Source organism: Schistocerca nitens, unplaced genomic scaffold (genome assembly GCF_023898315.1).
Source record: "Schistocerca nitens isolate TAMUIC-IGC-003100 unplaced genomic scaffold, iqSchNite1.1 HiC_scaffold_375, whole genome shotgun sequence".
In the NCBI taxonomy this organism is placed as follows: Eukaryota; Metazoa; Arthropoda; class Insecta; order Orthoptera; family Acrididae; genus Schistocerca; species Schistocerca nitens.
Genome location: NW_026045909.1, coordinates 8436786 through 8460406, shown reverse-complemented (window position 1 = coordinate 8460406; position 23621 = coordinate 8436786). Strand labels below are relative to the sequence as shown.

The 23621-nt window shown below is 44.1% G+C and overlaps 1 protein-coding gene across 2 annotated transcripts in view; it reads right to left on the bottom strand.

Moving 5' to 3' along the window:
- The window catches only part of LOC126229555 (ATP-dependent RNA helicase p62-like), a 56339-nt gene that overhangs the window by 30222 nt on the left and 2496 nt on the right, over positions 1-23621 (bottom strand). For both annotated transcript variants that reach the window (XM_049942320.1, XM_049942319.1), the window contains exons 3-4: positions 10040-10225; positions 9777-9902 (exon numbers count right to left, since the gene is read on the bottom strand). In XM_049942320.1, coding sequence (XP_049798277.1) covers positions 9777-9902; positions 10040-10225 — 312 coding nt within the window. The remainder of the gene's footprint in view (positions 1-9776; positions 9903-10039; positions 10226-23621) is intronic.

Below are 23621 nucleotides of genomic sequence, written 5' to 3'. Positions count from 1 at the left end.
TGACTTACTCCAGCCCACACTGCAGCACTCTGAACACTATCAGTTTACTTTTAACAACACAGAATTTATTTTCTGCATATTAATATACAGGGTGTTACAAAAAGGTACGGCCAAACTTGCAGGAAACATTCCTCACACACAAAGAAAAGATGTTATGTGGGCATGTGTCCAGAAACGCTTACTTTCCATGTTAGAGCTTGTTTTATTACTTCTCTTCAAATCACATTAACCATGGAATGGAAACACACAGCAACAGAACGTACCAGCGTGACTTCAAACACTTTGTTACAGGAAATGTTCAAAATGTCCTCCGTTAGCGAGGATACATGCATCCACCCTCCATCGCATGGAATCCCAGATGCGCTGATGCAGCCCTGGAGAATGGCGTATTGTATCACAGCCGTCCACAATAACAGCACGAAGAGTCTCTACATTTGGTACCGGAGTTGCGTAGACAAGAGCTTTCAAATGCCTCCATAAATGAAAGTCAAGGGGTTGAGGTCAGGAGAGCGTGGAGGCCATGGAATTGGTCCGCCTCTACCAATCCATCGGTCACCGAATCTGTTGTTGAGAAGCGTACGAACACTTCGACTGAAATGTGCAGGAGCTCCATCGTGCATGAACCACATGTGTCGTAATTGTAAAGGCACATGTTCTAGCAGCACAGGTAGAGTATCCCGTATGAAACCATGATAACGTGCTCCATTGAGAGTAGGTGGAAAAACATGGGGGCCAATCAAGACATCACCAACAATGCCTGCCCAAACGTTCACAGAAAATCTGTGTTGATGACATGATTGCACAATTGCGTGCGGATTCTCGTCAGCCCACACATGTTTACTGTGAAAATTTACAATTTTATCACGTTGGAATGAAGCCTCATCTGTAAAGAGAACATTTGCACTGAAATGACGATTGACACATTGTTGGATGAACCATTCGCAGAAGTGTACCCGTGGAGACCAATCAGCTGCCGATAGTGCCTGCACATGCTGTACACGGTACGGAAACAACTGGTTCTCCCGTAGCACTCTCCATACAGTGACGTGGTTAACGTTACCTTGTACAGCAGCAACTTCTCTGATGCTGACATTAGGGTTATCGTCAACTGCACGAAGAATTGCCTCGTCCATTGCAGGTGTCCTAGTCGTTCTAGGTCTTCCCCAGTCGCGAGTCATAGGCTGGATTGTTCCGTGCTCCCTAAGACGCCGATCAATTGCTTCGAACATCTTCCTGTCGGGACATCTTCTTTCTGGAAATCTGTCTCGATACAAACTTACTGCGCCACGGCTATTGCCCCATGCTAATCCATACATCAAATGAGCATCTGCCAACTCCGCATTTGTAAACATTGCACCAACTGCAAAACCACATTCGTGATGAACACTAACCTGTTGATGCTACGTACTGATGTGCTTGATGCTAGTACTGTGGAGCAATGAGTCGCATGTCAACACAAGCACCGAAGTCAACATTACCTTCCTTCAATTGGGCCAACTGGCGGTGAATCGAGGAAGTACAGTACATACTGACGAAACTAAAATGAGCTCTAACATGGAAATTAAGCGTTTCCGGACACATGTCCACATAACATCTTTTCTTTATTTGTGCGTGAGGAATGCTTCCTGAAAGTTTGGCCGTACCTTTTTGTAACACCCTGTATACAACGGTTTTTAAAGACTTGTTTGCACATCTGACAAAGTAAATTTCAAAACATTTTTCCGACTACTAAACAGTTATTTTCCTTCAGTAACAGCCTACAGCATTGCAAAATTTAATTACGCACACGTGATCACGGTCAATTACATCGCAATCCAGTAGGCCCATTAGGAAGGCAGAGGTTACGAGGTAATCAAAAATCAGTTAATATGGCTAATAGCTATCACTTGTCGAACTCTGAAATGTAAAAACTCTTTCTTTTGAATAATACTGCAAACTTTCAAAAGACAACTGGAAAAAAGAAAGTATTATGGAAAGAGAATGTGCTGCGGGTAAAACATTCACTATATTCCACAGTACACACAAAAAATTTTGAATGACCCTGCACATGACCCACACTTTAAACACTTAAGAAGAAGCTGCAATTCCTGTCCCCTTTATAATACTTTCCTAAAGATTAATGTAAGTGGCCAATTTTCTTCTATCAAACAGTAAAGCAAATGCCACCATCTTCTCTCATTTACACTTTTTGCTCTTTTTTGTTTCTGCATCAACCATGTAAATTTCCCTAATTTTTTTATTATATCTGGAACAGAATAAGGAAGTGATAAAAAGCCCATCTGAACGTTGAAGGGGTGATTTCTGTTCTCCAGTGTGTTTTTGTTTGTTTTGTTTTAGAGCACAAAAATAACTGAGGTCATACGTACCCATGTCACAACTGCAGAACACGGAAACAGGGAGGAGTTAAAATACAGCTAAATGTCAATCCCAAAATGACAAAACAAGACAGCTAAAAACAGGGAAATGGAGAAAGGGCTACAATGGACACCATACAGAAATGGAGGTCCAAAACTAAAAATTAAATGGCCTTCGCCATATTGCTTCGATGGACAAAGTGAAAGGTGGTCGACAGGCCAAGCGTCATTAGCTAAAATGGCCAATAACTGAGACGGCAAATCCAAGCGGGAATGTAAACTGTTGAAAAATGGACATTCTATCAAGAATGTGGCGGACACTTAAAACTCGGGTGGGAGGGCCAAGAGGTCATTCAAGCCATTGGTAGAGGCTTAGCTTATTCCCATGAAGGGAGGACCAATGCCGATGCCAAAAGACAGCCACACAGAGATCACTGGAGGGAATACAGGAACGAGTGGGCTGAGGTACGAGGACTGCAGCCTTGGCAGCAGCGTCAGCAGTTCATGGCAGACCGACACGACCAGGAACCTTTATAAACTTCACTGCGGATCCACCAGAGTGAGCAAGTGACAGTTTTCCTGGACCCATTGCACCAATGGATGGGCAGTGTACAACACACAGAGGCTTTAAAGGGCACTGAGAAAGTGAGCAGAGGAAAAAGACTGTGTTGCCAGATGTACTCCGTGGCCTGGTACAGGACAAAGAGCTCAACTGCAAATACTGAGCAGTGTGCCGGAAACTGATATCTGAAGACGTGGGCGCCAATGACGAAGGCACACCCGACACCACGGTCAGTCAGAGAACCATCAGTGTACACAAAGGTACTAACACATAATTCCATGCGAAGGTCGTGAAACTGAAGGCGATAGAGCGAGGCAGGAGTAGTGTCCTTAGAAGAAAATGATGGCCACGGTGAACACAGGCCACTTCACGAAGCGAAGATGGTGAAGGGTTCACAACCACCCAGAAAATTGAGGGCAGTGCGAAGTTAAGTGGCCAAAGCAAACGCCAAAAGCGGACTCTAGGAGGTAACAGAGGAGAGGGACGTGCCCCACACTGGTGATCAAGGGAATCATCGAAGGAGGCAGTGTAGGATGGGTGGCCATGTTATGGCAGACAAACAGCATGCATACCTGCTGAGAAGAAAGTCACAGCAGTAGGAAATTGGTAGTTCATTAGCTTCAGCATACAGACTCTCAACCAGACTAGTGCAAAAGGCGCCAGTGGCCAAACAGATGCCATGATGGTGGATAGTGTTGAGACTGCATAAGAGATGGACGTGCAAACGCATAAACAAAGCACCCATAGTCTAGAATTTCTAACAGACAAGGGACCAGTAAAACCAGAGGAAGGTGGTTCAATTGGCACCCCAGAAAGTGCTATTGAGGACAGGCAGGACCTTGAGGGACTGTGTACAGAGGGCTGCCATGTAAAACACATGGGAGGACCCAGAGTTTCTTATCAAGCATGAGCACCAGGAATAGCGTAGTTGAAACGAACAGAACGGCAATGGGCCCAAGACGTAAAGGTGGTCGGAGAAACCATTTGTGCCGCCAGGAATTCATACAGACTGTTTTGTCAGTGGAAAAACGAAAGCCATTGTCGATGCTCCAGTAGTAAAGATGATCAAGAAATCACTGAAGAAGCCGCCCAGCGAGACCGGTCCATGGAGAAGTGCAATGGATGGCAAAATTGTCAACAAAAAGGGAGCCAGAGATGCTCGACAGGAGACAGGCCATTATAGGGTTAATGACGATAGCAAAGAGGACAACACTCAGGACAGAACCTTGAGGCACACAGTTTTACTGGAAACGGTACCCGACAAGGCAAAACCAACATGCAACTTGAAAACTCTGTCTTTCAAAAATTCCTGAAGGAAACAGGTCAGGCGGCCACGGAAGCCCCACATGTAAAGAGTATGGAGGATACCCCTCCTCCAGCAGGTGTCTTAGGCCTTTTACAAATAGAAAAACATGACCACAGTCAGATTTCCATAGAAAACCATTCACGAGATGGGGACAAATTAAGTACAGGTCAACTGCGAAATGCCACACCAAATCCACACTGGGCAGACATTAGTAAATTGCGAGACTAACCACCACACCAGCCGGGCATAATCATACGTTCCATCATAAGGCGGTAGCTAGAAGGAAGGTTTTTGTCCTCACCGGCGTAGGTACAGGTATGATGGTCAGGAAATGGGCCCTCTGCCCAGATATGGTTGTACGTGTTAATCAGAAAGTGCTTGCCCACAAGAAAAAGGTGCTGCAACACCTTAACGTCAACACCGTCTGTTCCTGCGGCGAAGGATCAGGATGAACTGAGAGCATGATCTAACTCCCACATAGTAAAGACGGCATTGTAGCATTCACGATTCAAACAGTTCAAGCCGCCTCCACTCGTTTCCGATGAAGGCATGGTGATAGAGGGAAGAGCACGAAATTTCCGCAAAACGGCGGCCCAAGGTGTTGAAGATAGCAATAGGGTCCACAATAACATCATCTGCTAGTGTCAGGCTGGAAATTGGAGAATGGATCTTTAATCCTAGAGAGCCGTCAGACGCTGATACACGTGACAAAGGAAGGGGTGGAACTGTAGAAAGAAATAGTGAATGAAATCCAGCTAGCTGTTTTGCTATCCCAAAGAACTCTATGGCACTTCACACACATCTGTTTATAATGAATGCAGTTTGCCATCTTAGGATGACAGTTAAAAATGAGGAGAGCATGTCTCAGTGCGCAAACTGCATCGCGGCAGACCTCCGTCCACAAAGAGACCAGGACACAGCATGGTAAAGAGAAAGTGCGGGGAATGGAACATTCTGCAGCAGTAAGGGTAACCTTGTCATCACAACTGGGGAAATCCTGTTCATCGAAGGTCGCCATGGAGGAGTAAAGTTGCCAGCCAGTCTTTGTAAGCTGCCATTTGGTTGTGCACGCAGGTGGGGTAGGAGTCAGCAAACAAATAGCTCATGGGAAATGGTCGCCTGAGTAGGTGTCAGAAAAAAAAAAAGAAAAAAAAAAAGGACCACTCAAGAAGACTGGCAAGCTGGGCAGTGCAGAAGGATAGATCCAAATGGGAATATGTGTGCAAGGAGGCAGAAAGGAACATGGGTGTCCCAGTGTTAAGGCAGAAGAGGTTGAGCTGATTAAGATCAGTCTAGGGGGCACCTCTACAACAGGTTCTTGGAGAACCCCCAAAGGGGATGATGGACATTAAAAGTCACCAAGTAGCTGTAATGGGGAGGTAGCTGCCCAATAAGCTGAAGGAAGTCTGCCCTGGTGACATCTAATGACGGAGGGACATAAATGGAAGAGGGAAAAAGTCAGGTGGGGAAGGAAAAAACGAATTGCAACAGCTTGAAGATGGGGGATAGGAAGATGGGTTGACTAGGAACATCTAAGCAGCACTGTCGGTCTGTGGAGTCTAATGCCAAGAAACGGTTGGTGGTGCACACTGGAGACACTGAGGCTGGCCGGGCTAAGGTATCACATGGCAACATCGTCGAAGAGCGTCTCCAGCGAAGCAGTAGATCGTTTGCCTTTGGTAGACTTCTCTGAGCCTTTCTAGTTAACAGAGGAAGACTTGGGTGTTTGGCTGGAGGGATGTAGGAAGTCTTCGCGGGAGTACCCCTTCTGTCCTTTCCTGCCGGTAGGCTAGCTGTTGGCTTGGCCCCTTGAGGCGACAGTTTGATGACTTGTTGCACAGCTGGGCAGGGGGATGGCAATACTACCTTGACACTCTGCGATTTCACAACCTCAGTGCTGAATTGGAGGTCGCATGTCTGCGTGGCCATGATCTTTGTGGAACAAACTGAACTATAGGTGCTAGACGGGAGAATGCAGGGTTTGCTACTAGCCAGTAACTGGGTAAGTAACTTGTTCCTTTACCTAGATCTTTTGGACAGCCTGCTCATCAAAATACACAGGACAATCCCGAGAGAAGGCAGCATGGCCACCATAGCAGTTTATACAGTGGGGAGGAGGCATCAGACAATCAACCTCATGTGCATCCCTACCACAGGCTACACATTCGGTGGGGTGTCGAGAAAACGTTCTAGGGGTTGAAACAATGAAACAGGTAGCAGCACATCATGTTCAGAGTGTATGGTCGGACTGTGATACTTCCATAGCCTGCTTTGATCTTTGGCAGAAGCACCACTCTATCAAAGGTGAAAAAAAAGAATGCAGGTCGGCACTAAGGAGGAATCTACCTTTTTCATAACCTGATGTACGGCCATGACACCTCATCAAAGAAGAAAGACTGGATTTTGACCTCTCGTCAGACCAATGAGCAGCCTAGTGTGAATAACAACATGGGAAGAATTTAAAAGTTCTATGGGCCTCAACACGAACAGGGTAGACGTCGAGAAGCGGGACGGCAGGCAGGTGTTGTGCTTGAGAATCAGAAGTAGTCTCCAAAAGCAAAGTGACATTCTGTACACAAGAGCAGTATTTCACAGCGCTGGCAACTGCATCAACACCTTTCTCAATAACTAACGGATTTACCGTGGTGAAGGACTGACCATCTTCAGTATGTGAGACCATGAGGAATTGTGGTGCAGATGGAAGGGTCTTTGAATCATTAGCCTCATTCCGTTTAAGTTTCATAGATGTTGACTCGCGAGAAAATCCCCACGATTGCAGCATCTCCAATGGCGCGCTCCCTCCAACTGGCGGCCCCGTCACAAGGGGGTGCACCCGCCTTAGGTGATTGTTCACACCTCAGGTCACATCACCTGGACTGAGGGACCAGTCTCCAATTTGGGAAGGTTGGAGCTCAGGCAATACCCCCTCCTTGGGTCTGGCCTGTACCAGGGGGGTGCAAACCATACCTGTCAACCCATGGCTGGGAATTACGTGTAAAGTCACATATTACAAGTCAGACGCGTGGGACAGGCTTCAGGAGGGCACAGAGTGGAAGAAGAAAAAGAGGAACCTCAAATGCCGAAGCAGATCAATGAGAAAAGGGAAACAAAGAAAGGTAAAGGGAACGGGAAACAGTAAGACTGCTCTTATGTACTGACTTCTCTAGTTCTCTGTTAACATGCAATAATCCAGGTGCTTTGCAATATTGTGATGGCCTGGTCACTTGTGTTTAGATTAGATTAGATTTACTTTCATTCCAATTGATCCGTAGTGAGGAGGTCCTCCAGGATGTGGAACATGTCAGTGTAGAAAGTGTACAGTGTACAAAGTGATGGTGGTGTCCTACTTTTAAATTGTAACAAAGACACAACATGCACCTTCAACAAAAATCAATATAATTCACATTTAGTTGGTGTATTTGAGACAAAAAGGGGTGCTAAATGGATCTGAATCCATTTAAATACAACAATAAACATTAAAATAAACTGCTCAAGTGCTTACTAATCACTACATAGTGCATGCTGTATGCCAATATCATGTCTACAAACACTAGCAAAAGCTAAATGTTGCTTAGTTCAAAGTCACTTCCTTCCTTGACAAGATCATTTGTGTTTAGTGGAAAAGTCAATGGAATTGCCCAAGAATATAATCATATTTTCCATAATACTTTCTACACTCACTTATTACACTTCTTCAAAAATTGTTTCTGTGTAGCATACAATACTACTTAACTTCTTTGGTGTTACTTGGGCCACTGATTTCTTAAACAATTCCAAAATTTTTGTCACACTGAGGCTTTTATTATTCGTTGCCACAGAATCTATGACCAAACCATTTCAATGGGGTTGAAGTGGCAGAGGTATTGTGGAAGCCAAAGAATGCTGGCAATGTGTTCTTTTGCCACCTCCTCAACACACTGTTGAAACTATGGCTTATTTGGTTTCACAAGCTTACAAAACTACCCTGAACTTTCACACTAACATTTTAACCATTCAATGTCAACTTTTTCAATTGCTCTATTTGGAGTTTTGTTTTTAAATACTGGTCTGTGGCATTATCCATTACAATGATAGATGGCCAATTTTATGTTTTCCAATAGTTGCCCCTTGAAACACTTTAGATAATTATAGCGATTCATATCCTTGTGGTAGTTTGTTTTGCTCTATTTGTAAACCAGATACAAATCAGTACAAAAACAGATTAAGTTTGAGCATTCACGACAATATTTGCATTAATTTTTTTGTACCTGAAACAGAGAGCTCTGATAATCATAAACAAAAGTTTTACTGCCGCTGAATAATTCTCCTTCATTGTGAGCAATGCACAAGTTTTTTTTTTATATTTGGGTGTTCTCTTAATATTTGTGTATGTGGCATCTAACATCATATCTTGTTGGAATGACTAAGTTTGTTACTCATTCTGTCTCCCCTTTTCCAGTTGTCTGTAGATGAAATGAACCAGCCCATTCCTGTTACACAGAGGATCTCTTCTTGCAAAATTTCAAGACACTGCTTATATGAATCTTCAAAGCATCTACAATTCTTTCCACTTCATGAAGAGGCAGCAAGAGTCATACCATTGTTTCAATTTCTCGGAATATCCCCACACCGAGTGTGAAAACTTACATGCCTGACCACACAAAATGCGAGCAGATCGCTGAATGTTCTATTTAGCAACCACACTCTTCTGCTCACTTCCACAACAACTTTCAAACATCTGGGACATAAAATAAACTTGCCATTCATAGATAAATAGCACACAATGAAAACTGATCAGATTTGTTAAATTACTTGGTGCAAGCATTGTCTGCAGCTGTCTAGTAGCCATAGTAGAGTGATTTGGCAATATTGAATGGAATAGGAAGTGCAACTTGGCAATACTGAATGGCACAGAAGGTGCATCTAAACACATTCCCTTAGCAGTTGTTGCTGCACTAGCAGCCCTGTGAACAGCTAGCTAGAAGTGAATCACTTTGTTATTCTTATCCATGTGTAACTGTTTACCATCTTCCTCCTCTCACTCCCTATTTCACTCATATCATGCCCACTGCTGCCAATCCTTAGTTGGAAACTGCCTTCCTAAGTTGTCTTTGTTGTACTCATCAACAAATGGAAAAAATGGAAATGGTTTTCCTTTCTCCTCCATTACAGTAATTATAAAATTTAATATAAAATATTACATGTAATTTATGACATGAATCTAATGTCAACTATGTAGAATAGATGGTTAGATTTAAGGGAGGGCCCCAAGTTCCTAATCTTGTCAGAGAAAATAAACAAAAATATAATTTTCTGGTTTGTTAATATTTCACAGTAAATCATGTTATTCTTAAATGGAGAAATAAAATACTAATGTCTTGACAAGCAAGGAGCAATGAAATTATTGTGCAAACTAGAATGACTTTATAACCATATTCTTTCAATGATTTTTGCCATTTGTACATGACCGATCTGTTAAATGTACACCCTTCTTGAAGAAAGGTGAAAGGGTGACACACACACACACACACACACACACACACACACACACAAGGAAAGCTCTTCCAATACATACCTAATACTTTCCATCACATAATCAGGAAAATTTGACTCCTCGAAATATTGAATGGGATTTGGAACATCAATACCCTTCACTGTTATTTCCTTTGATCGCCTATAATCATCCACTTCAAACTTATTCCTGAAAATTACATAAATGTTACCACATAACAAAACAAGTGACAAACCAAGATGAAACACACACAATTATAAACCGAGTTAATTCTACAGCTCAACTATCAATACAGACAAATGCTATTGTTAAGAACACGACCTTACCTGTTTGCCACATTAGGGTGTGGGACATAAAAATCCTTTGCTATTGGGGAAAGCATACTCATATCCCAGGCTGGTTTCCTTAGTCCATCACCAAGTTGGTCATCTCTTCCCCGGAAGTTTTTGCCCCCCCTGCGATCTTCAAATTTGTTCCCCCCTCGATAGCCACCCCCGTTTCTTTGGAAAGACCTGCAAAATTCACACAGTATTAATGCAAATAGCTACCACACAATGTAACTTACAGATAATGTGTGTATTTGGTTGTCATGAGCACTAAATCTCAAAGCAGAAAATACCTTGGAAATTAATGAGTTCTTGGACACTGATCTCCATAAGGAGAGTTGGGACATTTCTTAAACATACCAAAGTCTGATGTTGTACAGGGGAAAAATTAGATTTGCCTGCAAGTTCATTTTATTATTCAATAACTGAGGCACTGAGAACCGTAAGGGCCCAAAGCACACTGTCATCAATTTTGAGATTGTGGCATGTATGCATGCTCCTGATATCTGTTAATCTCGATGCGAGCATGTTTCATCTATATCTCTAGCCCCACACTGTACTTATGAACGTTCACGAAAAGCTGTCTTACCAATTTCTTAGATATTTATTTCCACATGGGCCGGAAGTACGTTGCTCTGCACTCTTAAACTGTTATCTAGGGCTGATAATTATAGTTTTCACATTGTGTACATAGTAATAATACTTCATAATCACATGTGTATTGGCAGTTTAAACTGAACCTCAAGCTACAGAATGTGGCTAATGAAAATGATAATGAGGATATCAATTGTTTTAATAAGTCAATTTGTAAGGTGGTGTTAGTGTGTGTTGGTTTAAAAGAGGGGGGAAGGGACCAAACTGTTAGGTCATCGGTCCTTTGTTCCAAATAAAACAATGTCACAAGTGTGAGAATAAGACAAGCGAGACTGACAACACAAAACAGAGAGAAAGGAAAAACCATAAAAACAACGGAAGGGCAACACACACTTAAATGGACAAAAGGGGAGAAGAAAATCACTGAAACGCAAGAAACAGGTCGAAGAGATTAAAATGACAAAACAGATTACCATGGCTGGCTGACCATGAGAATAAAAAGGAGAAGCCAGCCACTCTGCAACACATTAAAACCTCCACCCTAAAAGCACTAGGGTGGAGGACACAAGAGGGACATAGGACATGCACTAAAACATAGATCAAATGATAAAACCCACCCTTACGAAAAAAAAAACAAAACTAAAGCCGCTGCTGAGTCATTGTTGCCCAATAAAGAAAGGTAGGGTGTTGGGAAAGCCAAAACTCCACCGCCGAGCGGCTAAAAGTGGGCAGTACAGTAAGTGGACGACGGTCATTTCTGAGCCAGAGCAACACCGAGGTGGGTCCTGACTACGGAGAAGGCAACCATGTGTTAGCCCCATGTGGGCCAAGGCCGAGCCGGCAGAGGACAACTGATTCCCTGTGATAGGACCACATGGAAGACTTCCACATATTCATAGTCTCCTTAATGACACGCAGTTTGTTGTGTGTATTGAGGCTATGCCATGCGGTCTCCCGCAGAAAAGCCGATCTCCATGAGCGGTTTCCATGTAGCTTGTTTGGCCAGCCTGTCAGCAAGTTTGTTGCCTGGGATTCCAACATGTCCTGGAATCCACACAAACACCACCGAACGACAGAACTGTTCCAGGGCATAGATTGAGTCCTCAATGGATGCTACCAAAGTACGGCGAGGTTAGCACTGGTCGATAGCTTGTAGGCTGCTCAAGGAGTCAGTAAATAGGAGAAATGACTCACCAGAGCATGAGCGCATGTGCTACAGAGCACGAGAGATGGCCGCCAGCTCTGCAGTGAAAACACTGCAGCAATATGGCATGGAGTGCTGTTCAATATGTCCCCCATGAACATATGTAAAGCCTACGTGACCATCAGGCAGTCACTTAAGAACAGATCTAAAAACATAAAACCCTGTTCATGTATCAGCACTGATAGTTAAGTGTTCAGCCACAAGGTAGCATGTGTCCTACATTTGTAGCCCAGCTGCTGTGTTTTGGTTGAAGTGGTTGCCACTAGGTATTATTTTTCCAGTGTGCAGCTTTGGAAACTCTGCAATAAAACATGTAGCATTCATCATATCCACTGTTCTGTTTATCCAATGTTTACAAAAGAGGATGGCTACAGTGATCCTGAGTTTGATATTGAACTTAGCAGCTTAGAAAGTTAAGAAGAATGTGATTCATATGGCTACACCAAACTGATAAAAACTCCCTTGCTATTCTAGGTGTGAAGAGGACGGTGTCCGCAAGTTCCTGGTAAATTAATGACCACTGGGAGGAGCGGGGAACACCACAATCACGATTTCTTTCCTCTCAACTGAGCTGTATGCCAGCCATAACTGGTTGTTTAAGCATAGTTTTTAAAAATCGACAATTTATGTGGAATAATACACATACAATTAATACACTGACAGGATGTATAAGTAGACAAGGGGGAAAAAGTCCCCGGCGAAAAACACTTTCTGTTTTAAGTGACAGCATACGTTTCCTTGTAACTGCAAAACTTTATCAATCCTTTGGTTATGGTTTTATACACCAGTGTAGAATTTCCCAGCACCTCAGAAAACTAAACTGGAAGGGGTGGGGGACATTTTGGAAAGATCTTTGATGTGCACCAACATGTAAACTGCATATTTTTGAACCAAGAAAGTAGAAATCCGAATTCCACCAAACGTAACAAGCTACTTTCCAAAGCATTGAAATCGAGATTGCAATTGCTTTTGTAAGCCAGTCATAGCTCACATCACATGATCTCACCAGCCGATGACAGCAGATATTCAGAGCATAGGACATGTGATGAAGTCAGCCAATAGAAACATCACTTGAGTAGCGCGAACACACCAACAAGAAAAGTTAGTGGTTTAAATTAAAATACATAGTGCTGGTACAAGAAAAGAAAAGCTTTCACATATAGTATTGGTCTCTGGGATAAATAAGCTGCATGAGAAGCTAAGTTTTCACATATAATGATCTTTTTTGCGCATGTTACACTTTAACATACATCACATAAATGTGCCAGTAACATTTTTGATGACATATGTCTGCCCTTCTGGCCTAAAAATTCTTCTTAATGGTTGATGAATTCTTCTCGGGTTATCAGCTGAGTGGTGGCATCGTCTTGTCACAACATTTCAATGAGTTTCGTACCAATCATCTTTGCCAGAAGATGAGGGGAACGCAACTCACTGAAACGTTGCGACAAGACACCACCACTCAGCTGATAACCCGAGAAGAATTCATCAGTGGAATACGCCAAGAAAGACTGCAATCGCATATACTTCTAAATAGTTGCCCTCAAAGACTTTATTATTAAATAAGAGTCAAACACCAATTTAAAAAATTCATTGTACATTCTCGCACAAGGTTCATCTTTCATATAAGGAAATTTACTTTGAAAGTAGCACTTTTCAAACAAACATTCACAATATTTTCCTGCGACCTGTTCGAAATAGGTTCATTTTAGCAGTTGCCACAATGCGCCAAATAACAGGTGTCACCATGCTTGCACAGCCATGATGATGCAGAAAGCCCATTTGTTCTTCCATGTAAAACATTAAACGATCTTACATTGTGTCATAAAAGAAACAAGGCATTAGAGGATACTCCAAGAGCATCGAAATTTTGTGAATCATATTAAAATGCACAATTCGGCTAAGTGCATATTCATATGTGCAGATTCGAATGTAAATTTTCTTCGAGTACCAGTACTGTATTATCTCTTGTTCGGTTCTTTATTACGGCATAATGCCATACATGCTAGAAAATGAAAACGTACACTTAAAATGCTGCATAGTTAGAACTATGCCAGTAGTGTGGAATTAAACACTGTTTCAAATACATTGACTGCCTCAGCAGAAAAGACTAATAAAAGCCAAATTTCCTTAGCAAACAGACAAAAGTAACTTCACTGTTCTGCATGACGACTAATGCTTGACTGCAGAGAGGTGAAAATAAAATTAAATCTGAAACTAACAACATATTCTAGCGTTCCGTAAATATGTGGATATACTTTAATTCACTAGATACCTCCTGCCCACAGAAATCCATTTTGTGTTCATTTGACGTGAGATAAAGATCACTAAATGTTAACAAGGGTCACGTGGAGACTACCCACCTCCCCTTTACAACTCAGACTGCTCTGTACATCATCAATCCCCGATATTTCTAAACCGGGGCAATACTAGATGGTGGCGTCCCCCCCCCCTCCCTCGAGCGTTTGAGGTAGGTCACCAAAAATTTAAAAAATTGACTTTTCAAAAATATGTTCATTTTGTAGCGCACATCTTTCTGAAGAGTCTGATATACAGGGTGATTATAATTTAAGTTAAACTTTCAAAACACTGTAGAAATAACACCACTGGTCAGAATGACATCAAGTTGCAACATAGTATTATCGGAGAAGGGGGAAAACTTATGACGGGGGGGGGGGGGGGGTAAAAATAGCATTTTACGTGTTGGAACACGTAAATGAAAACACCTGTCAATTGCATGACCCACTGAAGTTTGCCCAACACGCCTGGTACACGGCTTTTCCTCCTCTCGTGTCTGTGATGTTCGCCACGACTATCTTGATGCAGGATCGGGCTCTGTTTGTAAAACTGTATTACAAGAATGATTACTGTGCACATGGCACTCTGCTGAAGTTCCGGACACTTAAGAGTTTAAAAAAAGGTGTTGGTCTGATGACTGCCATGGGTCTAGTGAAACCGATTCGGAAATTCGAAAAGAGGGGTTATTTTGTAGCACAACCTAGTATAGGGAAGCAGTCGCCACAGCAATGCAGGAGAAAACAAGTGGTGGAGTCCAAACGTGTAGTACACGGAGAATCGCCCAAACATTGGACATACACGTCAGCACGGTGCATAAAATCCTATTAAACAGCCTTCTTCGTATCCATTCAAAATTACCCATGTGCACAAATTGCCTCCTGTTGACCTGCCAGAAAGAGACCTTTGCTTTAGAATTACTTGTTCGCATGGAAGTGGACACTGATTGGCCATGGAAGATTTTGTGGACAAACAAAGCCCACTTGCATCTGACAGGATATGTCAAGACACAGAATTGTCAAATATGGGCAAAGGAAAATCCACACGCAAATCAACCACTACCACTTCATCCTGAAAATGTCTGTGTGGTGCTGGTTTACAGCATCATTTATCATAGGGCCATATTTTTTGAGGAACAGATGCTTCCGGTCCTGTTACCTGTATTGTCACTGGCAAGCGCTGTGACGCTCTTCTGAACAACCACGTCATTCCAGCTCTTCAACAGTGTGAATGTTTTGATGGGATCATTTTTATGTGAGATGGTGCACTTCCGCACATTGCAAATCCAGTTAAGCAGCTGCTGAAGTGCCGTTTCAGAAATGCTAGAATTGTCAGCTGCCATTTCCCTACAGCTTGGCTGTAGCATCACCTGATAATCTGTGTGACTTCTGGCTGTGAGGCTATCTGAAAGATGTGCTCAGTGATCCAACTGCAAACTTCGCTACATTGAAGGTACACATTGCACAACACATTCCGAACGTGACCCCGTACACGCTTTGATCAGTTGTGGAACATGCTGTTTCTCGATTTCAACTTGTTGTGCGAAACGATGGACAGCATACTGAAAATTTTTGTGCCAGTCACAAGGAAATTAATATTCCAATTTGAATTATGCTTTTTTACGTGGTTTTTGGCCTTCGGACAATTAAAAACCGATTCTTTCCATCCGATGTGATTGTGACCTTGCCATCAGGAATGGGCGTACGTAACTAACAGTATCACACCTGTACACCCATGCACACTGAGTAGCACAGTTAGTTTAATGTCAAACATACACCTTAGGCACAGTTGTGCAATTCATTTGTCATTTGTAGTCGACCACTATTAAATTATGATTACAGCACCTTCTATTGCTGCCTTTTGTAACTATTTATCTTTCTTCTGCCGTAAGTTTTCCCCTTTTCCAGAAATATTCCATTGCAATTCGACGTCATTCTGACCGGTGGTGTTATTTCTACAAGACATTATTTGGTCTTAAGTGTGCCAACGACCATTATCACGTCTCTTCACACAGCATTCTTCTATCACATGTCACTGTATTTCGCTCTGTGTAATGCCAACTTTGTAATGGATGCCATGAAACTACATTCAAAACAGTGGAAATTAAAATGTCCCATGGTTCCTCTCCTGCTCCCAGTCTGCCAGTTTTACATCCTGCACCTTTTATTTAAAAAAAAAAAAAAAAAAAAAAAAAAAAAAAAAAAAAAAAAAAAAAAAACCCACCCTCAGCTAATACTGGATGGGATTATTTGTACATGAGAGAACAAGAACTCTTCAGAAAATGGGCACTCTTTATTGCTTCTTAGCTAATAACTTTCTGTTTTGTGTGACAACATTAAATACAGGTTACATAAAATCAGTAAATCAAGAGACAAGCAGCAAGACAGTACACATTTCTTCTATACTGAAGTCCTTTACATGGTGTGCCTTCCTTTCTGGGAAGCTATTATCAAACATAGGCAAATGTTTTACTACACGAAAAAACAATGTCTTTTTGTTGTTTTAGGGCGCACAACTACAGTGGTCATTAGCGCCCAGACTAAATTATGAATGAATGCACCGCGAGGCACAATGTTAAAACAGCAACTAAAAAGGACAACACTATAAAAGGCACATTAACAGGCAAGGGATTAAAAGAAAACAGCATAATCAAATGTCCTTGGAAAGGTTTGTCAATTGGATAAAACGAAGAACGCGAGCAGCCGCTCCTGGGTCATCCGCTAAAATTTCATGTGGCATACCATCAGCAATTGCCCACATGGGCAGAACGGCGCCTGTGCAGCAGTCAGCAGATGGTGGTGGCTGAACCGGGAGTGTCCAATCCGTAACCGGGCCAAAACGACCTCCTCCCACCGAGAAGTGCCTGAAGATGTCGTCCAAGCCATGGGGAGAGGTTTCAAGCCCCGAAGCTTGTTTTCAGTAAGTGTAAACCAATCGGCATACCACAGCGATAAAATACGCTGACAAATGACCCTGCTAAAATCAGATGAAGCCACACAACAAGAAGCTGTCCGAGGCTGGAGGACCGCAGCCTTGGCCGCGGCATCTGCAGCTTCGTTCCCAGGGATACCGACATGGCCAGGAACCCACATAAAAGTAACAGGAGAACCGTCGTCCACCAGCTGCTGAAGAGAGCGTTGGATCCAGTGCACGAAAGGGTGAGCCAGATACGGATCACTGAGGATCTGGATGGCACTCAGGCAATCAGAGCGGATGACATAAGCAGAATGTCTGTGGCGGTGGATGTAAAGAACGGCCTGATAGAGGGCAAATAGCTCAGCTGTGAAGACCGAACACTGGCCATGGGGCCAGTATTTGAAACTGTGTGCCCGACAATAAAAGAACACCCAACACCGTCATTGGTCTTAGAGCCATCTGTATAAATGAAGATCGCATTAATGAACTTTGAACGAAGTTCGACAAACTGCGAGCGGTATACCGAAGCTGGGTAACCTTTGGGAGCGAGATGAGGTCAAGGTGAACGCGAACCTGAGCCTGGACCCATGGTGGCGTTTGGCTCTCGCCCACTCTAAAGGTTGCAGGGAGTGGAAGATCAAGTTGCTGAAGGAGGCGACGAAAGTGAACTCCAGGGGGTAGCAGGGCAGATACATACAACCCGCATTGACGGTCGAGAGAATCGTCAGAAAAGGAACGATAAGATGGCTGCTTGGGCATTGATAATAGCCGACAGGCATACTGACAAAGCAGTATATCGCGCCGGTAGGTTAGTGGCAATTCACCGGCTTCAGCGGGAAGACTTGATCGCTCCGATCGCAAGACGTAACTCCTGATGTTGTATAGAGTTGAGGGGGCGTAGGATGGACAAAGCTCCCATAATCCAGCTTTGAGCGGACGATCAACCGATATAGGCGAAGTGGGACGGTTAGATCCGCCCCCATGACATACCACTGAGAACACAGAGGACATTTAGGGAATGGGTACAACAGGCAGCCAAATATGACATGTGGAGACCAACTAAGTTTTCTGTCAAATGTAAGACCCAAAAATTTTGTTGTTTCCACGAATGGGAGACTAACTGAACCGCGATGTAAGGACAGTGGGAGAAACTCTTTGTAGCGCCAGAAGTTAATACAGACCGTTTTCTCGGCAGAAAAATGGAAGCCATTGGCGACACTCCAGGAGTAAAGACGGTCAAGACAAAGCTGAAGACAGCGCTCTAGGAAACATGTACGCTGTGGGCTGCAATAGATGGTAAAATCGTCCACGAAAAGGGAGCCTGATACATCATCTGGGAGGCAATCCATTATTGGATTGATCGCTATGGCGAAGAGAGAGACGCTCAAAACTGAGCCCTGTGGCACCCCATTCTCCTGGTGAAAGGCATCAGACAGGACAGAACCAAAACATACCCTGAACTTTCGATCCATTAAAAATGCACAAATAAAAAGACGGAGGCGACTGGAAAGGCCCCATTTACGAATGGTGCGGAGAATGCCTGCCATCCAACAGGTGTCTTCAGCCTTCTCCAAATCAAAGAACACAGGCACTGTCTGGCACTTCCGCAAGAAGTTATTCATAATGAAGGTCAACAAGGTAACCAGATGGTCAACAGCAGAGCGGCACCTACAAAAGCCACATTGTAGGTGTCGAGATTCGAGCAGCCAAACCAAATGAGAGTTAACCATTCGTTCCATCACCTCACAGACACAGCTGGTAAGGGAAATGGGTCGATAACTGGAAGGCAAGTGATTGTCCCCCGGATTAGGAATTGGGACAACAATAGATTCGTGTCAGTATGTGGGAACATGACCCTCAATCCAGATGCGACTATAAGTACGAAGAAGGAAATCTTTACCCACAGGAGAAAGGTTTTTCAGCATTCGAATATGAATATAATCAGGCCCCAGAGCGGAGGACCAGGACCATGCAAGTGCACTTTCGAGTTCCCGCACGGTGAATGAGGCATTATAACTTTCATGATATGAGGAGCGAAGTTAGGTGGCCTTGCCGCCTCTGTTTTCGGGGGAGGAAGGCAGGGTGGCAATGAGCGGAGCTCGAAACCTCTGCGAAAAATCGGCCAAAGGCATTTGAGACATCCTCAGGGGCCACAAGGATGTCATTCGCGACCGTTAAGCCAGAAACTGGTGAGCGGACCTTAGTGCCAGACAGCCGGCGCAGGCTACCCCAGACAACAGGAGTAAAACTGTTGAAGGAGCTTTTGAAAGCAGCCCAGCTGGCTTTCTTCAATAACACGACGACACTGCGCACAATCATTTATAATTAATACAATTCACCATTTTAGGGTGGCGTTTAAAGGTGCATAAAGCACGTCGACGAGCACATATAGCATCTCTACATGCTGCTGTCCACCAGGGGACCCGTACGCGACGTGGAGAAGAGGTAGTATAAGGGATGGAATATTCAGCAGCAGTGAGAATGACTTCCGTGAGGTGTGCGACCTGACTATCGCAGCTTGCGAAGTTTTGATCCTGAAATGTCGCCCTGAAAGAGAAGAGCCCCAGTCTGCTTTGGAGATGTTCCAACTAATTGAGCATGGAGATGGGGTACGGTGCAGGAGATGGATAACAAGGGAAGTGGTAGCTCGAATATGTATCAGAAAGAGCGTACCACTCAAATCGACCTGCAAGTTGGGTAGTACATATAGAGGTCTAAATGGGAATAGGTGTGAGTTGTGCCCGAAAGAAAAGTAGGGGCGGCAGTATTGAGGCAGACAAGATTGAGGTGGTTGAAAAGGTCTACTAACAGGGAGCCTCTCGGACAGGATGCTGGAGAGCCCCAAAGGGGATGGTGGGCATTGAAGTCTCCAGTCAACAAAAATGGTGCAGGTAGCTGAGCAATAATTTACATCATGTCTGCCCTAGTAACGACAGACGACGATGGAGTGTAAACACTACAAATGGAAAATGTGGAAGTGGGGAGAGTAATTCGGGCGGCAACTGCCTGCAGATCAGAGTGCAATGTGATGGGATCATAGTAGATATCATCCCAGACCAGCAACATAACCCCATGAGCCGGAATACCTGCCACAGGGGGTAGGTCAAATTGCAAAGAGGTATAGTGCGCCAAGTCAATACGATCGCATGGGCGTAGCTTAGTTTCCTGGAGAGCTACTAAGAGCTGACAGTGCAAGCGTAGCAGCACCCTTAAGTCCTCTCGGTTGGAACGAATGCCACAAATATTCCAATGAATAAGCGCCATCATGAGAAGAAAAAGAAAAAGGAGAGAAAGAAGGGGTCACCTCGAAGGCCGCTGAGGGCCTGGCTTCGAGCAAGCACTGCTGCCGCTATCAATAGGTGGAGAGTGCTCTTCCATTTTTTCAATAGGTTCGTCGGCCACCATGTTAAGATGGTCGGGAGGGGGAGCTTCCTCCGCCGGTGAACGGCCAGATGTTCGGCTACCAGCAGTGCGACCAGGCGAAACAGATGACAGTCTGGGGCGGCAACCGCTGGGTGGCGCAGAGAAGAAATGCGCCGTGGCAGAGAAGGAGAACTTTTCTTCCTATGAGCCATCTTGGAAGGTCGTTTAGTCGAAGTACTGGTCGATGGCTGGGAGTTCGGGGTACGTATGAAGTCTTCATGGAACAGTTCCTTTTGGAAGGCCCGCGCATCTGACATCTGGGTCTTAGTATTGGCAGAAGTTGATGAAGGTGCTTGTGTCTTAGGGGTGACGGGAGGAAGAGGAGACGTTGACTGGGTGATCTTAGCACTGGCCGAACGGACAACCATAACGCCAAATGTCAGATTGCATGTCTGCATCGATACCTCCCCAGTAGGCCGAGGAGAGGCGGTACTGTATTTCCCCCCTGGGAGCAGTGGGGCTTCCTCCTAGCAAAAAGCTTGCGAGCAGCCGAGGTGGACACTTTCTCTTTGACCTGAATTTCCGGTATACAGCATTCATCCTTATAGATGGGACAGTTGCGAGAGGACGCTGCATGGGCACCCTACAAGACAGTTCACACAACGAGGAGATGGAGGCGGACAGTCACTCTCATGGGCATCCCTGCCACAAGTGACGCATTTAGTCGCATTAGAACAAGACTGGTGTGTGTGGTTAAAACGCTGACACTGGTAGCAGCACGTAGGTGTCGGGACATAATGGCGAACAGAAAGAACCTCAGTCTGCTTAGATGCACGACGGCAGCTGAACACTATCAAAAGTCAAGGAAAGTGTCCGGGGCGGTACAAGGTCATTGTTGACCTTTTTCATAACCCTATGGACAGCCGTAACACTCTGCTCGGCGAGGAAAGACTGAATCTCCTCGTTAGTCAATCCGTCGAGTGATCTAGCAGATACCACACCACGCGAAGAATTCAAAGTGCGGTGAGCCTCCATCCGGACAGGGAACGTTTACAGGAGTGTGGCCCAAAGGAGTTTTTGTGCCTGAAAGGCGCTCTCAGTTTCCAACAACAAGGTACCGTTACGCATCCTGGTACAAGACTTGACAGGTCCAGCTATGGCATCTACACCCTTCTGAATAACGAAAGGGTTGACAGATGAAAAATCCTTTCCGTCCTCAGATCTAGAAACTATGAGGAACTTTGGGGCAGGCGGTAGTACTTTTGTCACCGGTGGCTGGTCAAGTTTCCGTTTTTGGGCAGAAGTCGAGAGAGAAGAGAAATCCAATGCGGATGAATCCCCCTGATTGCCAGCATTTCCGATGGTGCGCTCCTTCCTTGTGGGGACCCTCTCCGAGGGCACTCCCACCTTAGGTGAATGTTTACACCTCAGGTCACACCTCCCGAGAAACGGACGGAGGGACCAATCGGCATGGTCAGAAGGTGTCAGCTCGGTCAATCGCCCCTCCCTGGGCCTGGCCTTTACCAGGGGGTATGCACGGGCCCTACTTGTCTACCCAGGGTGGGGAATTACACTTTACCCCATCACCGGCTACGCATGGGTCGGCCTTCCGGCACGCACAGGGAGGGAAGAAGAATAGGAAAAAAAAGGGAGAGAGGGAGAGAAAGGACAGATTGTCTCAAACACCAAGGCGAAGACCATAGGGTGGACAAGGAGAAGAAGGCAAGGAAGACAGTAAGAGAGGGAGAAGGACAAAGAGAGGAAACAAACAAAGGAAGAAACCAGAATAAGTGAAAAACCAAAATGACCACAAATGTAAGACGTTGAACCGTCCGTCTCCGGACGCAGGCGCAAGCTACCCCCTTGAGAGGGAGGAACTCCTTTTAGTCGCCTCTTACTACAGGCAGGAATACCTGCCTATTCTTACCCCGGCCCCGCAGGGGGACACTGTCTTATAATACTGAAAAAGCTGTTAATATAAATAGTACCCAAAACTGATGCAGTTTCTTGATCTGATTATGTGTCTGCTAGATAAAACGAAATAGGCTTGCCTAATATTGCAGCAACTGTAACACTTATCAAATAAATGAAACTGTTTTGGCACATATGGTCATTTCTATTAACAAGTCAGAATAAAATTCATTAAGTGCCAAAATCAAATGCCTATTAGGCCTACTACAAGCAAGAAGCTTTGTTAGGAAATAGTTTCACATTTCATGACATCATCAAAAAGTAGTAGCGCAAAATTTTAATGTAAATTTGAAATCTTCATATTCTTCCATAATTTGTGCAGTGTTCCCGTTTCTTCTTCTTCCCTGTTCTAACAAACAATCAAGTCATCACTTATTCTGTAACTATTCCTGCCTGTGCCAGAACTTATTCTCTGGTTAAGTTCACTAACCCTAACAGAACTACTGGTTTAGTTATCCCATGTTTATTCTCAGGTAAAGTGTTATTACGTATTCATACAATGCGTTTTCCATGCTGCTCCCAGAATAGAACTTCAGCAGTTGCTAGCGGGGGACTGTATAACTGGCGGTATGGCCAATTTTCTCTCTCTCTCTCTCTCTCTCTCTCTCTCTCTCTCTCTCTCTCTCTCTCTCTCTCTGTCAAAATTTCATTCTCTTGGATACACCGAGAAGATATGTAATATTTCGTAACTGTTATTACTGTTAGTCATTTATTTCCACACGTAGTCTGAATCTATGGATTTGGTTAGTAATTATAAAAACGCTTATCTTTCGCAAACCCAGCCAACTATATAAACAGCAATTGACATTCACCAATTCGGCTTTATTCCGCTCAGCTCGTATGACCCCATTTCCTTTTGGCTGCAGAAAAGCTTATTTCTAGATGTGACGTGTATTCCTCTCGCAGAGACATCACGTACAAGATGCACACATTTGAAAATCAACTTAGAATGTGATTAAATATGTTCAGAAACCAACAGCAATGCATTTCAGAATCATAAATAATCAATAGACCATATGCGCTGGATACTAGGCACTTTGTGAAACAAACCCACAGCTTCACCTAGGTATGTTTCTTCCCCCCCCCCCCTTCTCTTCCAAATACGCATACAATACAATTGTGGTACATGCAACTGCTGCGCATAACAAGTTATTGTTGTCAGCCTTCTTTAATTTTGACAAGAAATATGAGGATAGTATAATAGGCCTACCCCTTTCTAGTGCCAAGTCAAATATCTCT